General features: G+C 40.0%; 1 protein-coding gene across 5 annotated transcripts in view; it reads left to right on the forward strand.

The window, feature by feature from the left end:
* Positions 1–19,701, forward strand: part of LOC109935306 (centrosomal protein of 128 kDa) — a 336,088-nt gene that overhangs the window by 61,545 nt on the left and 254,842 nt on the right. For all 5 annotated transcript variants that reach the window (XR_007262690.1, XM_048600331.1, XM_048600332.1 and 2 more), the window contains exons 9-11: positions 4,315–4,398; positions 11,513–11,587; positions 14,741–14,864. Coding sequence is in view for 4 of the 5 variants with exons in the window: in XM_048600331.1 (XP_048456288.1) it covers positions 4,315–4,398; positions 11,513–11,587; positions 14,741–14,864 (283 nt within the window). In the remaining variant the exon portion in view is untranslated. The remainder of the gene's footprint in view (positions 1–4,314; positions 4,399–11,512; positions 11,588–14,740; positions 14,865–19,701) is intronic.

Here is a 19,701-nt window from a genome sequence, read left to right on the forward strand (position 1 = left end):
TCCCTGCTCTGCTCCAGGCCGCTGGGTGCTGGTGTTCCTGTTTCAGAGGCTGAGAGTCAGAGGCTGGGGCGAGGTGTCGAGGCAGAGTGTCCAAGAGAGGAAAAGAGGGAGAGAAAAAAAATGAGAAAGAACAGGTGAAGCGGACAAGCCATGCCTGGAGTGTTCTACTCCCCTCCATTTTACTGGAAATGCTAATGTGTTACCATTACCCTTTCAGACCTTTCCAGATCATAATTATCTTAACACTCTCTCCTCTAGTTATTGATATGTTGGTGACAGTTTCTGTGTACTTGCTGTGAAAATCTTTTGCGTGTTTCCATTAAATCTGTACTTAACCTTTTCTACTCTAAGGCGAATAATCTTTGCTTGCATGCTCAATTCAAAGGTGAAACTTTGACCTCCACAGCTACTTGGCCTGCACAGTCTTCTATAGTAGAGAATACCACAGGTCCATGACCCTTTGAATGAAGAAATACTTCCTCATCTCAGTCCTCAATGGTTTATTCTGTATCCTGAGACTGTGATCCTGGTTCTAATTGCCCAACCAGGGAAACCATCCTCTCTTCGTTCAGTCTGTCCCACCCAGTTAGAATTTTATAGGTTTCAATCAGATTCCCTCTCACCTTTCTAAACTCCAGTGAATACAGGCTATCTCTCTTTATGGGGCAGTCCCAGTATCAGTAGCCTTGTGAACCTCTGCTGCATTTCCTCTCCGGCAAATCTATCCTTTCTTAAGGAGGCAGACTGAAACTGCCACAGTACTCCAGGTGTGGTCCCACCAAGGCCCTGTATAAACCACAACCTGTACAATGTTGAGCAGCAGACATCTTGAAACACCACAGCTGCAAGTTTCTCTCCAAGTCTCACACCTCCTGACTTGGGATGCTTTCACTGTTGCTGGGCTAAAATTCTGGAACCACCTCCCTATCAGCACTGTGCATACACCTACACTGCATGGACTGCATCATTTCATCACGGTGACTCTCCTTCATCTTTTCCAGACAATTAGGTGCATGAAATAAATGCTGGCATATCTGGCGATACATAGTGAATGAATGTTACAAGATCTTTTCTTGTTACTTAATGCTATTCTCCCATCTTAAGATTTTGGCATTCTTTAGAAAACTGTAACTGAACTTCTTAATTCTGCTATGTAATGTATTAAAATTATTTACCACAACTTGTCTGTTTGGAGGTGTGTAGAAATTCTTTTGAGAAGTGGTAAATGATCCATATCAATACTGACATTCAAAATGGTTTTAGCTGATAGAATCATTTAGTGCCATGATATATTAGCAATCACTGTTGTGTGTCTGAGTGCGATTAATCCTTTCACTATTGCTGTAAATATCTTTGTCCAGAGTCTGGATGCTAAATGATTTCCTTGATGCTCTGTACTACTCGCAGCATAATCTTGTCACTGATCATTTTGTTTGTGACCTTAACCTGAGAAATATTCCAATTTGAATCCTATCTGGCAGTCTTTCTGTTCTATTGAAGTTGATCAATGATGGTAACGCTGTTGAAATGCTGCTAATAATTAGGTACAAATGAGTGTGATTTAACTTGTTTAATATCATATTCTATGTTTACAGAATTGCAGGGAACCTTAGTCCTCATTAGCGTACAACCTCACCTTGAATACCTACTTTTGATTTTACTTTTATTCTCTAATTGCTAAGTTCACAATTGGTAAGGGAAAAGCTATCAGGTTATTTGAATGAGAGTTTTTTTGTAATTTTGAAAGGCAAGGGAGTTCAATGTAAGGATTAACATAGAACGAACGTAGAACATAGAACAGAACAGTACAGTACAGGCCCTTCGGCCTACGATGTTGTGCCGACCTGTTATAAGATCAAACTACCCTGCAAACCTTCATTTTACTAACATTTACATGCCTATCCAAGAGTCACATAAATGTCCCTGATGTAGCTGACTACGTATGTTTTGGATGAGTAAATATTCTGTACAAAAAGAAGCACTGTGATGAATTTATTTTAAAATGTTGACTCCAATGTCTAAAGAATGGATGTTTTATTTTCTTCTAAAACTGAGATGCCATGGAAATTGTGATGAGGACTGACATCTGGTGATAGAATATTATTTTTCTCCATCTTTAATGAAAGCTGTTTGAAATTTTTAAAATAGTAGTTTGAGGTTGCCAGTGAGAGTGCATGGGAAAATGCATTGCCTACATATTGTAACTTCAGTACATGAATTATAAATGGTTACAACCTTCAGATAGCGACATCCTAAACTGAGATACATAATCCTTTCTTATCCTAATTTATTTATTTTTAAAAATAAGCTCTAGTTTGTAAGTAATTTGGCTCAGAACGCTAACTTTATTTCTCCCACCAGAGATGCTGCCAAACCGGCTGAGTTTCTCCAGCACTCTGTTTTTATTTCTGCTAATTATAGTTAATTGACTTGTAAGCATTCTGCTTGCTGGCACTCATAAGATGCAGGCAGACACAAAGGCAGGGCCAAATCTTAACAGAAATCGGCTAAGTATCAATTTTTGCAAATTTCATGGAAGGTTACTCTCCATGAGGCCTAATGAGTTTTCTCACACTATCTTCCAAAACCCACTGCATCACACCCGTATGGTGCCCTGCATGTATTCTCTCATTTGCTGCAGGTGAAAGTGCTTGCCACTGCTAGCTTATTCAGGATTGGCAGATGTGCCCCAGGTTGACCTCTGGCAGTCCAGAACTATCCTGAATGGTTTGTATTATTTGCTCTGGACATGGCAGACAAGGGCAAGTTGCACCCCTCTGTACAGGCAAGGGCTTGGAGGTCTTGGGTGAATGGGGTGGTTCAGAGGAGTGCCTCATTCCCCAGGACTGGCAGGGGAAACTACAATACCAGACACTTCCAACCTTGTGTGGGGTTGCCACCCAGATCTGTGTGGTGTTGACTGTCTGAAGAAATACCCAGAATGCCACAGTAGGTAGACTACCTTCTCTGCTCTTTGAGAGTAAGAACCATGATCTTCTCATTGTTACCAAAGCTTATGGCCTTTCACTCTTAGTATTGCATGCAATGTTTTCCCTCCCTCACTGTAATCCACCCCACTCCCAGACTATTCACCCTGCATGCTCTTTGTGCCTCCTCCTCACTCAAGTGTCACTCACTCAGGACACCTTCTAGGAGGAGAGGATCCTGACGCTGCCCATGAGGACTTAGACTGCTCATCTGATGATGCTGAAACATCCATATCCTGTAAACCAGGGAAGAGGAATGATCCATTGCTGTGCATCTCTCCTATTACTGCCACAATGAATGTACTCCAAACAAGCCTGGACTTCTACCCCGTAATTTGTGGTGCCTATTTTCTTTTGACTCCTGTAGTCACTATGGAATCTGCATAATTTCCCCATAAAGAGGCCAGCCCAGCAATTCATCCCCTCCCCGACTTCTGGGAAAGGTGGAGGATGCACTAGCAAGATTTCCTCCTACTCCCCCCTCCAGCTCATATACTGACACCTTTATGGGCCCATTAGGCAGATTAGAGCTGAGAGCATCTGCTGGTGAGCGCATCATTCCTACATCTCCGCATCTGGCTAAGGAGGAGTAGCTCCAAATCGCTGACGCTCTGAGGACTGCCGAAGATCAGGCACCTGCTTAGCCTTAGACAGAAGAGGATCCCGTGGTGTTGACAATTAGCAACTTAATAGAAATGCGCAGTCAGACACAGCAGCGCGGGAAGGTTTGTCTGAGTCACCTCGTAATCCAACGTAACTGTCTGTTCTGTGCTATACGCACCATATAGTCTTTGGCGTGTGTGTGTCTGACTGCCTTCATGGGCAGGAGCGAGGGCCAGCATTCCATGTCTACAGGATAAATGCACAAGCTGGCACTCCATTGTTGCATCTGTTGTTGCTCTGCACTAACGGTAAGGAGATATGGAGACAAAGAATCTTGACCTCACTCCAGTTGCATTCCTCACTTGAATGCCAGTAGGGCACTGTGGAAATGTCAGGACCTTCCACCTCCCTCTGCCTGCCTCTCTCAGCCCTGTGGTAGTTCAAGCTGAGGAAGATGGACTATGCTTCAGGGCAGGATACTGTCAACATGTCTGCACTGTCTGGGCACAAACATGTCCCAGGGTCGGCTGCCAAAAGTAAATAATCTCTGTCATTATGAAACAGTGTAAACTTGATCTCTCCTTTATAGTAGAATGTTTGTGGATTCATTCCATGTAGCTATTAGAATCCTTTGGAAAAGGAAGTGCTCTGTTGTCTTTCTTTTTAAGATTCTAACAGAATTTTGTAACTTGTAATATTTAAACTTCTGATTTTTTTTAAAAAGGAGTTGAGAAAACGCAATGATAAAGTTAATGAAACGGAAGAAATGAAGAATAAACTTTCCAGATCCGAAGATGACAAGTCCCTGGTAAGTTTATGTTTTGACTGATTTGTCTCTTTGGCTGAGGAACACACAGTTTGGAAGCTTCTAAAGATATCGAGCCATAAATATGACTATCTGAAGAGCAGGATGTACGTTACTTTTGTACGCATATAGAATTTTACAGCACAGAAACAAGCCTTTTGTCACCAAAGATCCTCATAAGCACCCTCCAAACCCATGACCATTTCCATCTAGAAGAGCAAGGCCAGCAGAGATATGGGAACACCACCACCTGCAAGTTCCCACTCACCATCCTGACTTGGAAATATGTAGCCATTCCTTCAGTTTTTCTAGATCTAAATCTTGGAATTCTCCCCCTAATGGCAGTGTGGGTCTACCGACAGCACGTGGACTCGTGTGGTTCAAGAAGACAGCTCACTGCCAGTTTCTCCAGGAGGGATGGGCAATAAATTGCTACATCCACATCCCACGAGTGAATTAAAAAAAGCCTTTCCCATGATAGATGTCAAGCTAACTGGCTTGTTGTTTCCTGTTTTATGCCTCCCCTTCTTCTTGAATAGAGGGGCTATATTTGCTACTTTCCAATCTAACAGAGCCCTTTCTCAATGTAACAAATTTTGAAAAATTATTATCCAATGCATCTATTACTCCATTGGCTACGTCTCCAAATACCATAGGATGAAGTTCATCAGGACCCAGAGAGTTGGTTAGTGGACTGAGTATAGGAGTTGAGATGTCGTGTTGCGACTGTACAGGACATTGGTTAGGCCACTTCTGGAACACTGCGTTTAATTCTGGTCTCCCAGCTCCAGGAAAGATGTTATGAAACTTGAAAGGGATCAAAAAAGATTTAGAAGGGTGTTGTGGGGACTAAAGGGTTTCAGCTATAGGGAGAAGCTGAATAGGCTGGGGCTATTTTCCCTGCAGCATTGGAGGCTGAGGAGTGACCTTATAGAGGTTTATAAAATCATGAGGGGCATGGATAGGGTGAACAGCCAAGTTCTTTTCCCTGGGGTGGGGGAGTCCAAAACTAGAGGGCATAAGTTTAAGGTGAGAGGAGAAAGATTTAGAAAGTACCTAAGGGGCAACTTTTTCCACACTGATGGTAGTGCATGTATGGAATGAACTGCCAAAGGAAGTGGTGGAGGCTGGTGCAATTAAAACATTTAAAAGGCATTTGGATGGGTATATGAATAGGAAGGGTTTAGAGGGATATGGGCCAAATGCTGGCAAATGGGACTAGATTAATTTGGGATTTCTGGTTGGCATGGACTAGTTGGACCAAAGGATCTTTTTTTATGTTGTAATCTATGTTTTTCTCCAGCCAGAGCTTGTATTCTGAATCTTGGTACCTGGTGGACAACACAGTCACCTGGACATACGCTCATTGCTGCAGAGAACAGTGTCAATTCCTGTCATTGTATTACACCTCCTACCTGCTACATTTCTCCTTACTCTCCCTTCTGCAATGGCTTCCTGTACCACATTACGGTGGTCTGTTAGCCTATCTTTCCTGGAGCCCTTACACCCAAACAAGTTGTGAAAATTGTAAACAGTTATAAAGGCTATGTATGGCATTTGCCCTCTAGGTCCCCTTGCCTGCCTCACTTGCAGTCATAGCTTCCTTTCCCTGACCACTGACCCAAGCGGAAGATGCAATCCTAAGGGCTGTGGGTACTTCCTGGAATAAAATGTTCAGATCGCTTACCCCTTCCTGATTGGCCTGCAGCTCGGTAACTTTGAACTGAACTGAACTAGAATGTTTGTGGATTCATTCCATGTAGCCAGAAGCACTTAGATGTGTTTGCCTTGGATTGCATCAGAATCCAAAACCTTCCAAGTTTTACATCACAGTTCATGTACCCTGCTGGCTCTAATATGTATTAATTATATGAGTAATTGCTAATAAATATATTTATAATCATTACAGTCTACACTTCTCAAAACATTTCAACACTTCCAGTAAACTTTGCAATTTCAGTTATAGCAGTACAATACTAACTATACTGATAAAATGTACAGTTTGTATCAATACTAGTTACTGATTCACCAGCTCCTCATGCTCCAAAAACTTGGAATTCAAATGCTGAAGGCCGATAGAATTGATAAAGAAAATGTTACCTCTGCACCCTTCACTGAACTCCTTACACAGTACCCTTTACTTCTTGGTGTGTAAACCTTTCTTCAAGTGCCTGTTTCCCCCATTCAACAGATTTGCATTTTGAACCAAGTCTCTCTCTGATAGATCATCTCCCTCCCTATGTGCATTCAAATTCCTTCCCTTTTATAGGTCTTTGATGAGCTACTCTCTAGCTTAGCCTCCCATGAATTTGAACTCATAACTTTTGAGTTTCATTTCCAGGACTTGCGCCACTGTTTCTCCACTTGCTGAAATCGCAATCATTGCCTTGTTGTGCTGAAAGTTCATTTCTTAACTATCTTCTTATTTAGCCTCACGTCATCCATCCTTCAGTAACTTGCGTGTGGTAGTAAAGTGATTATGCTATTAGGATAGCAATCCATAGACCTAGACTAATGGTGTGATGAGTTGAGTTCAAATTCCACCTCATCACTTGGGTAATTTAATTTTAATTAATGAAATGAAAATATCTAGCATCAGTAATGGTGACGAAATAACTGCCTCAATATTGCCAAAATTGATCTGGTTCATTCACGTACTTTTGGAGGAAAAGAAAATCCACCATCCTTACCTGGTGGGGCTTGAACTGTGATTCCAGACCCACAGCAACAACATGGACTCATTTTTAAAAAAAAAAATCAATTTTTCCTCTAAACAACCTGTTCAGAGATGTTATTACACACCTCTGGAACAGATAGGACTTGAACCCGGGACTCTACCTCTGCACCACAACAGCCCCTTTGTGACAGATTGAATTATTCACTCTTATCAATTAATGGGCAGCTGTGACCAATATCTAGGTCCGTGTTTAATCAATGTAATGTGTGCATTATCCAGTTTTTAAATTAACCATGGCAATGTCTGGATTAGGTGAGTAGGATTTGTCACACGTTTTGAGTTGTGTTCTAAATATTTTCACTTGTATCTCACTTTGGATATTTTGAGCATCAGAAATCTCACCAGTGGCCCAATGACCTTTATTAGTATCTTAGAAAAGCTTCATGATTAGTGTGGTGTGTTTGGTGTGTGGGCATTGTTCTACTTTAGCACTGGAAAATACTCCTCGTACATTAAATGCTGCAACTCACCTAAAGGAGAAGGAAAGGAATGGGACATACAAATTGTCAATGAAGCGATTGAGAGATTAACATTTTTCAGAGTACTATGGCAAAGGACGACCAAAAACCAGATAATTAGGAAGTTGCCACACCGTCACCAGAGAGTGTTTTTCCTCTGGAACAAATGCAGAAGGAAATTATGTTGGAAAGGTATGAGTGGTGAGGAATACAAGGAAATGATAAGAAATAGCCTTGTTTAGATTTAGATGCTGGGAGATCAAAGAAATGGCAAGGGAGGAGACATAAAGAGAGAAGCGGAATGCAATTAAATCAGTTAAAATGGGGCAAAGAAGATTGGATGAGATTAAAACAACTGAGGATGTGAAGTCAGCCAGTGCAGAGGCTGAGGGAGAAGAAATGAGGATATCTAGGTGAGAGAGTAAGTGGGGCTTAGATGGTAGAAAACAACAATTACAATATTAGCTGGCAGGGTGAATGGATGAAGGACAAAAATGTTTTTTAAAAAAAATTTAGCAGATCAATTTTTGGAAATTAATTAATTAAATTATTTGACACTTGTTGGTGAGTCATTGTGGGTTTCTTTTGCTAATATAAACAGAAAAAGCTTTGAGAGATTGTTTTTAAGGAAGATGTTAGCTGTCTTTAAAATATTCTGTCTTGAGTTTCGTTCAGCTGAGGGAGATGCTTACATTCCAGTTGAAGGCAAACATTTGCTTTTTGACATTTTGACTGTAAATTTTGTATTGGGGTAAATGCAAGCCTGTGAAATGCTGCCTTTTGGTTGAACTAGTGGAGGATTCTTGCTACTTAAGTAAAAAAGCCCACAATTATGGGTAATCCTTTTGACAGTGTTGGTTACTCTGAGAGGTTTATGACACCACAAAGGATGGTGAATGTCTAACGCTCTTAAACTTGGCAGCCTGGCATTGAAAATTTATGACACTAGAACTTTCACTATAGTCAATTATTGTTTAATTGATCCTTGATTTATTAATCTGTGCTTAAAATATTAAATGGACTTGTGGGATTTTTAAGGAGAAGTAAACTTTTCAAACTCTGATGAATAAGCAAGCCTTTGAGCTGAAATACGCATTAGTAACATAATATGTTCCAGCATTGCTTTGAGTACAATTTAAAATCAAAGGCCATGTTAGAAGTACTTCCCCAAAGGTAAGAAAAAGGAATAGAATGCCCCACACACCCTCTTGAGACAACATTGTTTAATAAAATTATAGCTGATCCTTGATCTCATTTCCATTTTCCCTTCCATTCCCATGTTGCTTAACTCTCTTCAGAGTCCAAAACTATCTTGATCTCAGCCTTTGATATACTCAACAACCCTCCACGGTGCAGAATTCCAAAGACTGGCAACCCTCTGAGAGAAGATAACATAAATATGAGTGATCATAAATATGAACAATGTTAAATAATGACAAGTTGTCTAAAACTCAAATTGCTGTAAATTTGGGATTATAGTCAAAATTTTTGAGACTACCTTATAGGTTTCTTAATGCGTGCAACGTGAATGCATTGTCATTTTCCATGAGTCGCCAATGATTCATGCAGTAATTCTACAATTCTAATGTAATCCAATTCAAAAGAACACATTGTACACGTTGAGCAATCATTGGTATGATTATAGTACTTGAGTATATATATATATTTTAAATATAGATTGTGAAGAATGGTCTCTTTGGAAATGCAGACAATTAGCTCACAATTGTAGAATTATTGGGGAACTGTAGTATACTGGCATTACGTTTAAATGAAAAAAGTTGTTTTCTGTGTTAATGGAGCTTTCAAGTTATGAGGCTTCCTCAATTTATAAATGTAAGTAGAATATCAGAGCAATGATACTGCTGTTGCTTTTCTTTCACAAATGAACAAATTGCAATAATGTGAAATCACTGGAGGGATTATCTTTATTTTACGGCAATTGTTTCAACTGAATTTTAAAGTAATTGCCAAATAGAACTTATTGCCCTATAATTTCCTGTGGAATTAATCTAATGATGTCTGTTGTTATTTGGACCTGTGTTTGCACATTTAGATTTTAAAAATGGTTTAGTGTTTCAAGTGTGACGTGATGATGTCTCTCGGAAAGAAATCTGGTGTCCAGCATGCGAGTAAATTGGGCTCCTTAACCAATCAGACTAAAGAATTATAAAATTAACAGTTTAAAACTGAGAGGCAAGTGTAAACTAAAATTTGACAAACAAAGTCCTTTTGAAAACATTTTCTTCACAATCCTAAAACTTCTCCAACAACAATTAAAACTGGAACAAATGAGATCCACCCTTGTAATAATTAATTAAGAGTGTCAAAGAGATTGACTGGTGGTAATTACTACATATTACCCATTAAGAACATTTAGACTATGCTAGTTTTTATTGTACCTGTTGTGCAAATATTACAACTTCATACTATTCAATTGTTTCGATGATGAGCCAGATCAATTGACATTGTTTTGATGAACAAAAACAAAGTTGTTGGAAAAGCTCAGTAGGTCTGGCAGCATCTGTGAAGGGAAAAACAGAGTTAACGTTTCGGGTCCGGTGACCCTTCCTCTGTACAGCATCCGCAGTTCTTTTGGTTTTTATTGTTTTGATGAAGCTCGCAGTGTGATGGCACATTTCAGGTAGCAATCTTTGGATGTTCTCAACCTTATATCTGACTTTGTTTGAATTTGTGAAATTTGTGTATAAATGTGAGTGCTATGAGCTTCATTTATTTTGATAGCAAATTTTGAACCAAAATGTTAACCATGGAATGTGAATTGACTGGAGTGGAGTTCATCTCATCTAGCAATCCAGACACTGTGTGGTCAATAAAAATGTGCAAAAGAACAAAAACCTTTTAGAAGATAATTTTATTATGAATTTTTAGGGAAAGCTTAGTGCACGGAATTGGAACATTTCCAGTACTTGATCATTGCTTACTTCTAGGCGAGGAAAGCTGCCTCAACTCTACATCAACACTGCTTTTTAGTCCTGACCTCTTGAAAATGCCTTGCAACACCACAGACACTTTTGTACACAACCATCCAGTGCTATTACTGAATGATAGCGCCATTAATGCCGGTTGGGTACATCTCACCACATGTATGTACCATAGTAACTGGTTTGAAAACTGCCCAATTTCAATTCATACCTGTAGACAGAAGAGACACTCTTGTCTCAACCCGTCTCGACTTGATTCAGACCCATGCCTCCAAGAAAAGGATTGTGTCCGGCTGACCCATGTACTTTAGTAATTATTTTCCCATTAGATTTATTGCTAAAAGTGCAGAGGAACATCAGTGATTTCCATCGTAGAATATTAGTCAACTAATTGGTTGTCTCTAAATGCCTTCTGAAGTGTTCTCAGCAGAACATGAGCTGTAGGAAGAATCATTGCACGGCAACTTGGATTTGTGTAGCACCTTTTAATATTATAGAAAGTTCCAAGCTCCTATGAAGGAGGAATGCAGTCATTGCTGTCTTGTAGGCATTTTGGAATGCTTAAGAACAAATTAGTAGCTTTGTCTAAAATGCAAGAATATTTTTTTAAAAACTCACTATATTCTCTTATTGTCAGAACTTAACACATCTCCATTTCTGTGTAACTGTTCTGCCAGATGCTTTTCATAAATTTAAAAATAGTCATTTTTTATTTCAAAAGAAGGAAACGATATTGGCCTGTAGCTGAAATACATAATCCATTAAAATTGTGGCCTGATGTCAACACTTCGAGTAGGCACAGTGGTCCTGGATTTTCCTGTTGAGAGAAGTGTCTTACGGGGGGACCAGTCAAAACAAAAAGAAAGATCCACAGTGCTCTGAACCACAGAGTTCACAGCAAGTACTCCTATAGGAGGTTTACGGCGTAGTAACAATATTAGTTGCTTTGTATACTTATTTTTTCTTTGTATCATATTAAGATTGAACAAGAGCTTGATCGTACTCGCCGGAAGTTGGATCAATCAGAAGGAAGCCGAGAGACACTCGCCCGTCAGGTATGCTGGAGAAATTGCCTAATGCTCAGCTGTTCCTATTGTTCTATTTTATCCTAAGGATAGTCATGACTATCCTCGCTGTAGAATAAATCCTCTCCTCACTAACAATTGTAGCTAACAATTTTAAAAATTGGACAGCGAGGTTTGCTGTAGCAACACCATAAAGATTCTTCAGTTACAAGCTGGACCTTCATGTATAAACAAGAAGCATAAGCTGTTTCAACAGCAACCTGTAACTCTAATATGTAATTTTGGCTGACAGTTCTGTGCAGTGCAAACTGAGGTCTTTCCACTAAGGAGTAAATAAAAATAATTCCTGATTATTCTGAAAGAAAAGCGAGATAATTTTTTTCAGCGTTTATTCTTTTTGATCATAAAACTCTCACAATGCAAACAGATTCTCACGATGACTCCAGGAGCTGTTCCCTCAAATGTACAAGTTTAAAAATTATGCCTCTAGAAAGGCTGACAAGTTAATCATTAAACCTCTCGTACACAGACCAAAGCCCATATGCCACTAGCTCAAAATCAGTGAGCACAGAGATGGTAGGGGAATGGGACTTGACATTGGCTGCAGAGTTTTAGATAACTTGTAGCTACAGAGGATAGAATGTGGGAGAATAGTCAGCGTTATGTTGAAATAGCCAAACTTCGAAGCAACATAGGCATAAATGAGGATTCCTGCTGATGAGCTGAGCACAGGTCAAAGTGAGCAATGCTACAAGAGGTGGAAATAGGAAGATCACCTCTGGGCCAAACATGACATTGAAGAGACTAGTTTAGTCTCATACCGTTGTCAGGGAGATGATGGTGTCAGTAACTAATGTATGATCTTGAGCTAAGCAAATTGCCAGAATGGTTTAGAACGTTTATTTCTCGGTTTACTATAATTTATCAAATGATAAATTCCAGATCTTGGGGAAAGGAAAGAAAAAACAGATTTATCATGCACTGTGGTTGTGCACCATCTTGTTGGATTAAGGCATTGACGTGGCATACATCAGGAGAATGTTAGATGCTTGAAATGTTGGTGAGAACTAATTAGGTTTCAGAGATTCAAATACGTCAGTATCTGGACCCAGCAGATAAATATTACACAAAAAGGTAAAAGGCTGAGTGCTGACATGGACGGAATGACTAGTTTCCATGCTGGTTTTTTCTCCATACAGCATGGAGACAGGCACTTCAGCTCAACTTGCCCATGCTGCCCAGTTTTCACAATTTAAACTAGTCCCATTTGCCTGTGTTTGATCCATATCCCATCCATGTACCTGCTCAAATATTTCTTAAATGACAAAACTTCATTTGCCTCCACCACTGCCTCTGGCAGCCTGTTCCAGACACTCACTACCCTCTGTGTGGAAAAAAATTGCCTCTCTGGACACTCTTGTATCTCCCCCCTCTCACCTTGAACCTATGCCCTCTAGTTTTAGACTCCCCTACCATGGGAAAAAGCTGTTGGCTATCTACCTTATCTGTGCCTTTCATGATTTTATAGACCTCTATAAGGTTACCCCTCTGTCTTCCATGCTCCAATGAAAAAAGTCTCAGCCTATCCAATCTCTCCTTTATAACTCAAATCTTCCACTCCAGGTAGCATCCTAGTAAATCTTTTCTGCACCCTTTCTTTGGTAAGACGACTAGAACTGCATGCAGTACTCCAAATATAGCCTCTCCAAGGTCTTGTACAGCTGCAATAAGACATCCCAACTCCTATACTCCATGCTCTGACCGATGAAAGCTAGCGTGCTGAAAGCCTTATTCACTGTCCTGTCTACCTGTGACTCCATTTTCAAGGAGCTATGAATCTGTACACCTCGATCTCTATGTTGTATAACACTCCCCAGGGCCCTACTGTTGACTGTGTAAATTCTGCCATGGTTTGCCTTATCAAAATGCAACACCTTATATTTATCTAAATTAAACTCTATCTGCCATTCCTCAGCCCACTGGTCCGGTTCATCAAGATATCTCTGTATTCCCAGATAACCTTCTTTACTGTCCATATACCACTAATCGTGGTGTCATCTGCAAATTTACTAACTGTACCCCTAAATTCTCATCTAACTCAATTATATAAAGGACAAATAACAGTGGACCCAGCACCAATCCCTGTGGCACACCGCTGGTCATGGTCCAATATTTTCATGTATTTCTATATTAACTTGAAATAGAAGTTTTAGAAATATGTGGGATGCCTACTATTGTCACCTGTGAAGAGAAAACACAACTCGATATTTCAGCTGTAGACACTGAAATCTGCCTGGTATTGATCTCCCCGAAATCTAAGTTTACCTATCACCCCTGTTCTGGCTCACCTGCACTGGCTTGTGGTCCAGCAATGGCTCAGATTTAAAATTCTTATCCTTGTATTCAAATCCCTCCATGGCCTTGTCCTTCATTGTTACTGTGAGTTCTGGATTCCTCCACCACCACAGCACCCCACCCCCTCCACCCACCCATCCACCTACCTCACTGAACCTCGGCTGTGCTCACCTACTCTCGCTCCATTTGGGATGCTCCTTAAAATTTACCACGTGGACCAAGCTTTTGGTGATATCCTAATTTCTCCACATATGGTTGTGTCAAATATTGTCTGACCACTCCAATGAAAGTTTTATGACGTTAAAAGCGCTATACAAAAGCGAATAGTTGCTAAACAGTGTCAGGCGTCCTAATGAAACCCTTTTGGATGCTGATGTAGTTTTGTTCCCTGCGGTTTATTTTTCCTTTTTATATCTGACTGTAACTGGAATACATTAATCTCAAAAAAAATCTTTATTTTTGTTAATATTCCATCTCCTGCTGTTTTACACACCAAATAACTGCAAGACTTTTAAATGCAGTTCACTTCCAGTTGTGTTTGCTTTACAGAAGCTGGCTGTGGTTCCTTAATTGAACCATTATTTGTCGTCTGTCACATTTTATTTCTGTATTGATGGAGTATATTCAGAACTATTTCTGAATGAGGATGCCAGATAATATTTTTTATTTCTCCGTTGTTCATTGCTCAAGTCATAAACTTGTTGCAGTCTTCTATTTAACTGCTGGACATGTCTGCTGCTGAACATAGAAAACACATGCATTTTGAAGATATGAAATGTAAATATGGTAATGCTGTACTGATCCACTGAGTCTTATCTGTGAATTTAGATAGATGATTTGCGCTCTCAACTGTTGAAGACTGAACAAGAACGAGCAACCTTGCAACACAGGATTTTAGAATCACAGCAGAGAAGTTATCTACTTGAGGAGGATAGCAGACTGAATCAAGGAGGTAAGTGATAAGTCAGCCACAGCTACTGCATTTTTTTCATAGGTATCTTTGCTGGTTCTGCATCAGATTACATTGCAGTTTTTTCAAGTAAAATTCAGATCAAACATGAGTGTTAGCAGCATTTCGGCACTTGATTTCAATTATAATGAATTTGAGGCTATGACAATATTGTGACCTTTAGCAGAGGGATGGACTTTAGTCCAACCCCTTTAACATTCACTCACTCGACCACCAGATTGCTGTGTGTACAATCCACAAGATGTACTGCAGCGTGGACAAGTCAGAATGGCCCTTTCCTGTGCTGTAACCATTTTCTGATTCAATGAACTTGCCAAGCTCCTTCAGCACCACCTTCCAAACCCCAACATCTAGAAGGACAAGATGGCAAGCACATGGAAATGCAATCACCAGCAAGTTTCTGTCCAAGTCAAACACTGTCTTACCTTGGAGGTATATCGCTGTTGCTAAGTCATCACTGGGTCAAAATGATGGAACTGCCTCCCTAACAGTATTGTTAGACTATCTTTAATATGAGGATTAAAGCGGTTCAAGTAGGCAACTCGCCACGACCTTGTCAGGGACTAGCAATAACTGCTGGCCTGTCAATGAATACCACACATTATGAATGATTAGAAAAGGGCTTAAATGGCTTAGTTAATTTTGAATTTTGTCAGACACAATTTGTTTGGTGATATTTTAAACTTGCAGTACTTTATAAGATTTATAAAACATTCTAATTTTAAGAAAGAACATTTTGGAAGACATGATATAAGACATACATAAGTTACAGGAGCAGATAAATTAATCAAGAAAACTGTACATGCCCCTTCAAAACTCAAACCTTTTATTTCCTGTATACTTGCTGTTTGGGAGACATTTCTTTCAGTAAAAAAGGTTCTTTCAAATGCTTTTAATTTGCTTATTTAAGTTTGATCTTCCTTTGATCTTAATTTTGGTTAACTAAAAGGTTCCTGAGTGTAACTTGAGTATGTTGTTAACAAGGACCCTCCCCAACATTGCAGTTAGCCTTCTTCAGCCTTCCTCAGATAATTCCATTCAAGACTCCAGGTTCCCTTCTCCAGTGCTGTATTGTCCAGTTTATAATGTGGTATAAACTGAATTTGGTAATCCAATTTTGGTTTTTTTACATGGATCTTGGCTTTGCAAAATCTAAGCATAACATTTTTAGATTTGTCATGTATTCTATTTATTATCTTTCGAATGTTTTGATACGTCTTGGCCCTTTCCAAATCTTCCAAAACATTGCATATTTTGGTTATTAAAATGCAAAAATAATTCAGATCTTCCACTGAATTCATTCTATCATGTTTTATCTAATTAATGCTGTATTATCCTAAGTGAAGGTTGCATTGTGATGCAGCCTTCTAGATGGGATGCTAGTTAGTTTTCACAAAACTACTACTCTGGGCCAAGGTTAAAATTGGTGGTATTATTCTAAGAAAATAAATTACCAGAATATTTGCTGGTTTTTCTTCTACACTACATGAGCTTCCTTCCCTCTATCACCTGCATCATAATGGATTAATTGAGTACTAGGTCAAGTTGATTGATGGTTAAAGCACCAAGTCAAATGGTTTCAATAGTTTTCAGTATCAAATTTCAAAATAGTGTGACAAAATTTAAATTGAACTCCATAGATCACATTATGAATGGAAAAATTTTCTTGATTACAATATCTTAAACCTAGCTATTCTGAAATGTGTCGAAGTTTTAATTTAATTAATTAACTTAAAGAAATCATATCCTTTGATAGAGATAGCAAGAACTGCAGATGCTGGAGTCAGAAACAACACAGTGTGGAGCCTGAGGAACACAGCAGGCCGGGCAGCATCAGAGGAACAGGAAAGTTGATGTTTCAGGTCGAGACCCTTCTTCAGAAATTCCTGATGCTGCCTGGCCTGCTGTGTTCCTCCAGCTCCACACGGCAATATCCTTTAATGGGGTTTGACATTTCCTTGGGCCTTGTTTCTTCATGCAGGTTTATACCTATTTTAAATTTGAGTTGATGGCTGTGGTTGTGGGGAGACCAATGATCTCGGCCACAGGCTGTTGCTGCAGGACAGTGTGCGAGGCATGAGCATTGTCAGTTGCTTCATCAATGGCCTTCACTCCATTGCGAATGCAGACACGTTGTGTTGCACAGCCCCCTTTTGTACACTAACAATTCTGTGATTCTGGGATGAGCTCAAGTGGGGAATATTTGCTGATGATTGCACAGACACAATAAGTGACAATTAATACACACACACACAAATAAGTGAGCCCCATTGCAAGTCTGACTGATAATCGTGAATTGCTTTTTGGCATTCCATGATTGAGCAGCACGCACTTGTGCGTGCAAGAATTACACTAACAACCAAAAGTGACAATTAATATTCACCACACAGTGACTATTTCCAGAAGAGCGAGCCTAACCATCTCCCCTTGATGTTCATAGCATTTCTTTTGCTGAAAATTCCATCAACAGAGACAAGAAGGAGTAAGGAAGTGAATTTAATCAGCCATATAGATACTGGGGCTACCCAAACAGGTCAAAGCCTTGGGATTCTGCATTGTATAGCTTATCTCCTAATTCCTCAAACCCTGTCCACCACCTACAAGGCACAAGTCAGGCATATGATAGAATAGTCTCCACTTGTTTAGATGAATTCAGTTTTAACAACATCCCAGGTGCTCAACACTGACCAGGACATAGCAGCCTGCCTGTTTGGCACCAAAGCATCACCTTAAATAGTCCTCGTTCCATCACCTCTGATGTATAGTGTCAGTAATATGTTGCAGGTACAAGACACCTGCCTTTTGGTTGTTAGTGTAATTCTTACATGGACAAGTACTTGGGTATATACTGCTCAATCATGGAATGCCAAAAAGCAATTCAAGATTATCAGTCAGACTTGCAATGGGGTTCACTTATACTTGCCAGAAGCTACACGTATTCTCACACAGAGCATTGTTCAAAAATAACATATCCAGGCATTGTGCTTTTTCAACGGAACAAAATCTTGGGGGTGCAATGTTTCCCTGGCGCATTTCCCATGGTGATCTCTTGCCCAGTCACATTGACTTTTCTGGTTTGAATTAGAATCTTGGGAAAAACTGTTGCCTGCTACCTTCTCTGTGGCAATAATTTGATAGTTCAAATTTCACTTGCCAACCAGTCAACACCTTTTTCTCATGCAGTATAAATTTTTCATATTGAAATTTAGTATTCTTGTCGTTCAGCCCTGAAGTGTGCAAGATGGAAAGCTTCAACAACTTGCCTCTTTTTACAGAAATACACTATATTATATATTGTTGTAATAATGTCAGAAATGTTCAGGGATGTGGATTAGCCATGGGAAATGCAGGGTTATAGGCATAGGGTGGGTCTGGTGGATGCTGTCTGAGGGTTGGTATGGACTTGATGGGCAGAATGGCCTACTTGCACACTCGAGGGAATCTGTAATTGTATGATGAGGAGGCAATTTGCATACAGTAAGATGCCACAAACAGCAGTTAGATAATGAATAGGTAAACTGGTTTGCTAATGTATTCGTCAAAGTATAAATATTGATCAGAGAGAAGGTCGCTTTTATCTCTAAAATAATGCCGTGGGAACTTTTTGGTCCACCTGAGATGAGTGCAGCTAATATCTTGGATAATGTCTCCCCAAGACCACTGCATTCTGTATTGCACCTGGAGAATAGGACTGGATTATGTGCATAAAATGCAGAACAATAAAAGCCCTTTTAGTATCATGCCTGTTCTACCCTGAATCCCATGAGCCACTTTTCTGATTCTTTACTTTGGGAGGAATTGTGTTTCTTTGATTCCTTCAAAAAAAAAATCTGTGACTACAGGGAGCAAGGGACAAACCAGGAAAGTACAGGACAAAAACAGAAGTTGCTGGAAAAGCTTAGCAGGTCTGGCAGCATCTGTGGAGAGAAAATCAGAATTAACATTTTGGGTCCGGTGACCCTTCCTTGGAACTGAGGAGTACAGGCCAATTGGCCTAACCTCTGATGGGCAAACTATTGGAAGCAATTCTAAGGGACAGAATTAATTTGCACTTGGAGAGGCAGGGATTAATCAGGAATAGTCAGCATGGTTTTGTTTTTTTCTTTATTCATTCACAGGATGTGGGTGTTGCTGGCAAATCCCTAATTGCCCAGAGGGCAGTTAAGAGTCAACCACATTGCTGTGGGTCTGGACTCACGTGTAGGCCAGACCAGGTAAGGATGGCAGTTTCCTTCCCTAAAGGACATTAGTGAACGAGACGGGTTTTTCTGACAATCAACAATGGATTCATGGTCATCATTAGACTCTTAATTCCAGATATTCATTGAATTCAGATTCTAACATTTGCCGTGGCGGGATTCGAACCCTTGTCCCCAGAACATTAGCTGGGTCTCGGGATTAACAGTCCAGCGATAATACCACTAGGCCGTCACCTCCCCGTGTTAACGGGTGGTCAACTCTGTCCAATTTGATTGAATTTTTTGAAGAGGTGACCAGGTGTGTAGGTGAGGGCAATGCATTCGATGTAGTCAATTTTGACTTCAGCAAGGCTTTTCATAAGGTCCCATGTGGAAGACTGATAGGGAAGGTAAGAGCCCATGGGATCACAGGAAATCTGGTTAATTGCAACAGAGTGTCAAGAAAACTTGAATGCCGGAAGTAAGTTCACTGATGATATGAAAATTGGTGGTGAGGTAAATAGTAGGGAGGATATCCTTAAGATTACGGGATGGGCTAGTCAGTTGGGCTGATCAGTGGCAAATGGGATTCAATCTGGACAGGTGTGAGGTGATGCACTTGGGTGGGAGAAACAAGGCAA

This window comes from Rhincodon typus, chromosome 8, assembly GCF_021869965.1.
Source record: "Rhincodon typus isolate 14 chromosome 8, sRhiTyp1.1, whole genome shotgun sequence".
NCBI lineage: Eukaryota > Metazoa > Chordata > Chondrichthyes > Orectolobiformes > Rhincodontidae > Rhincodon > Rhincodon typus.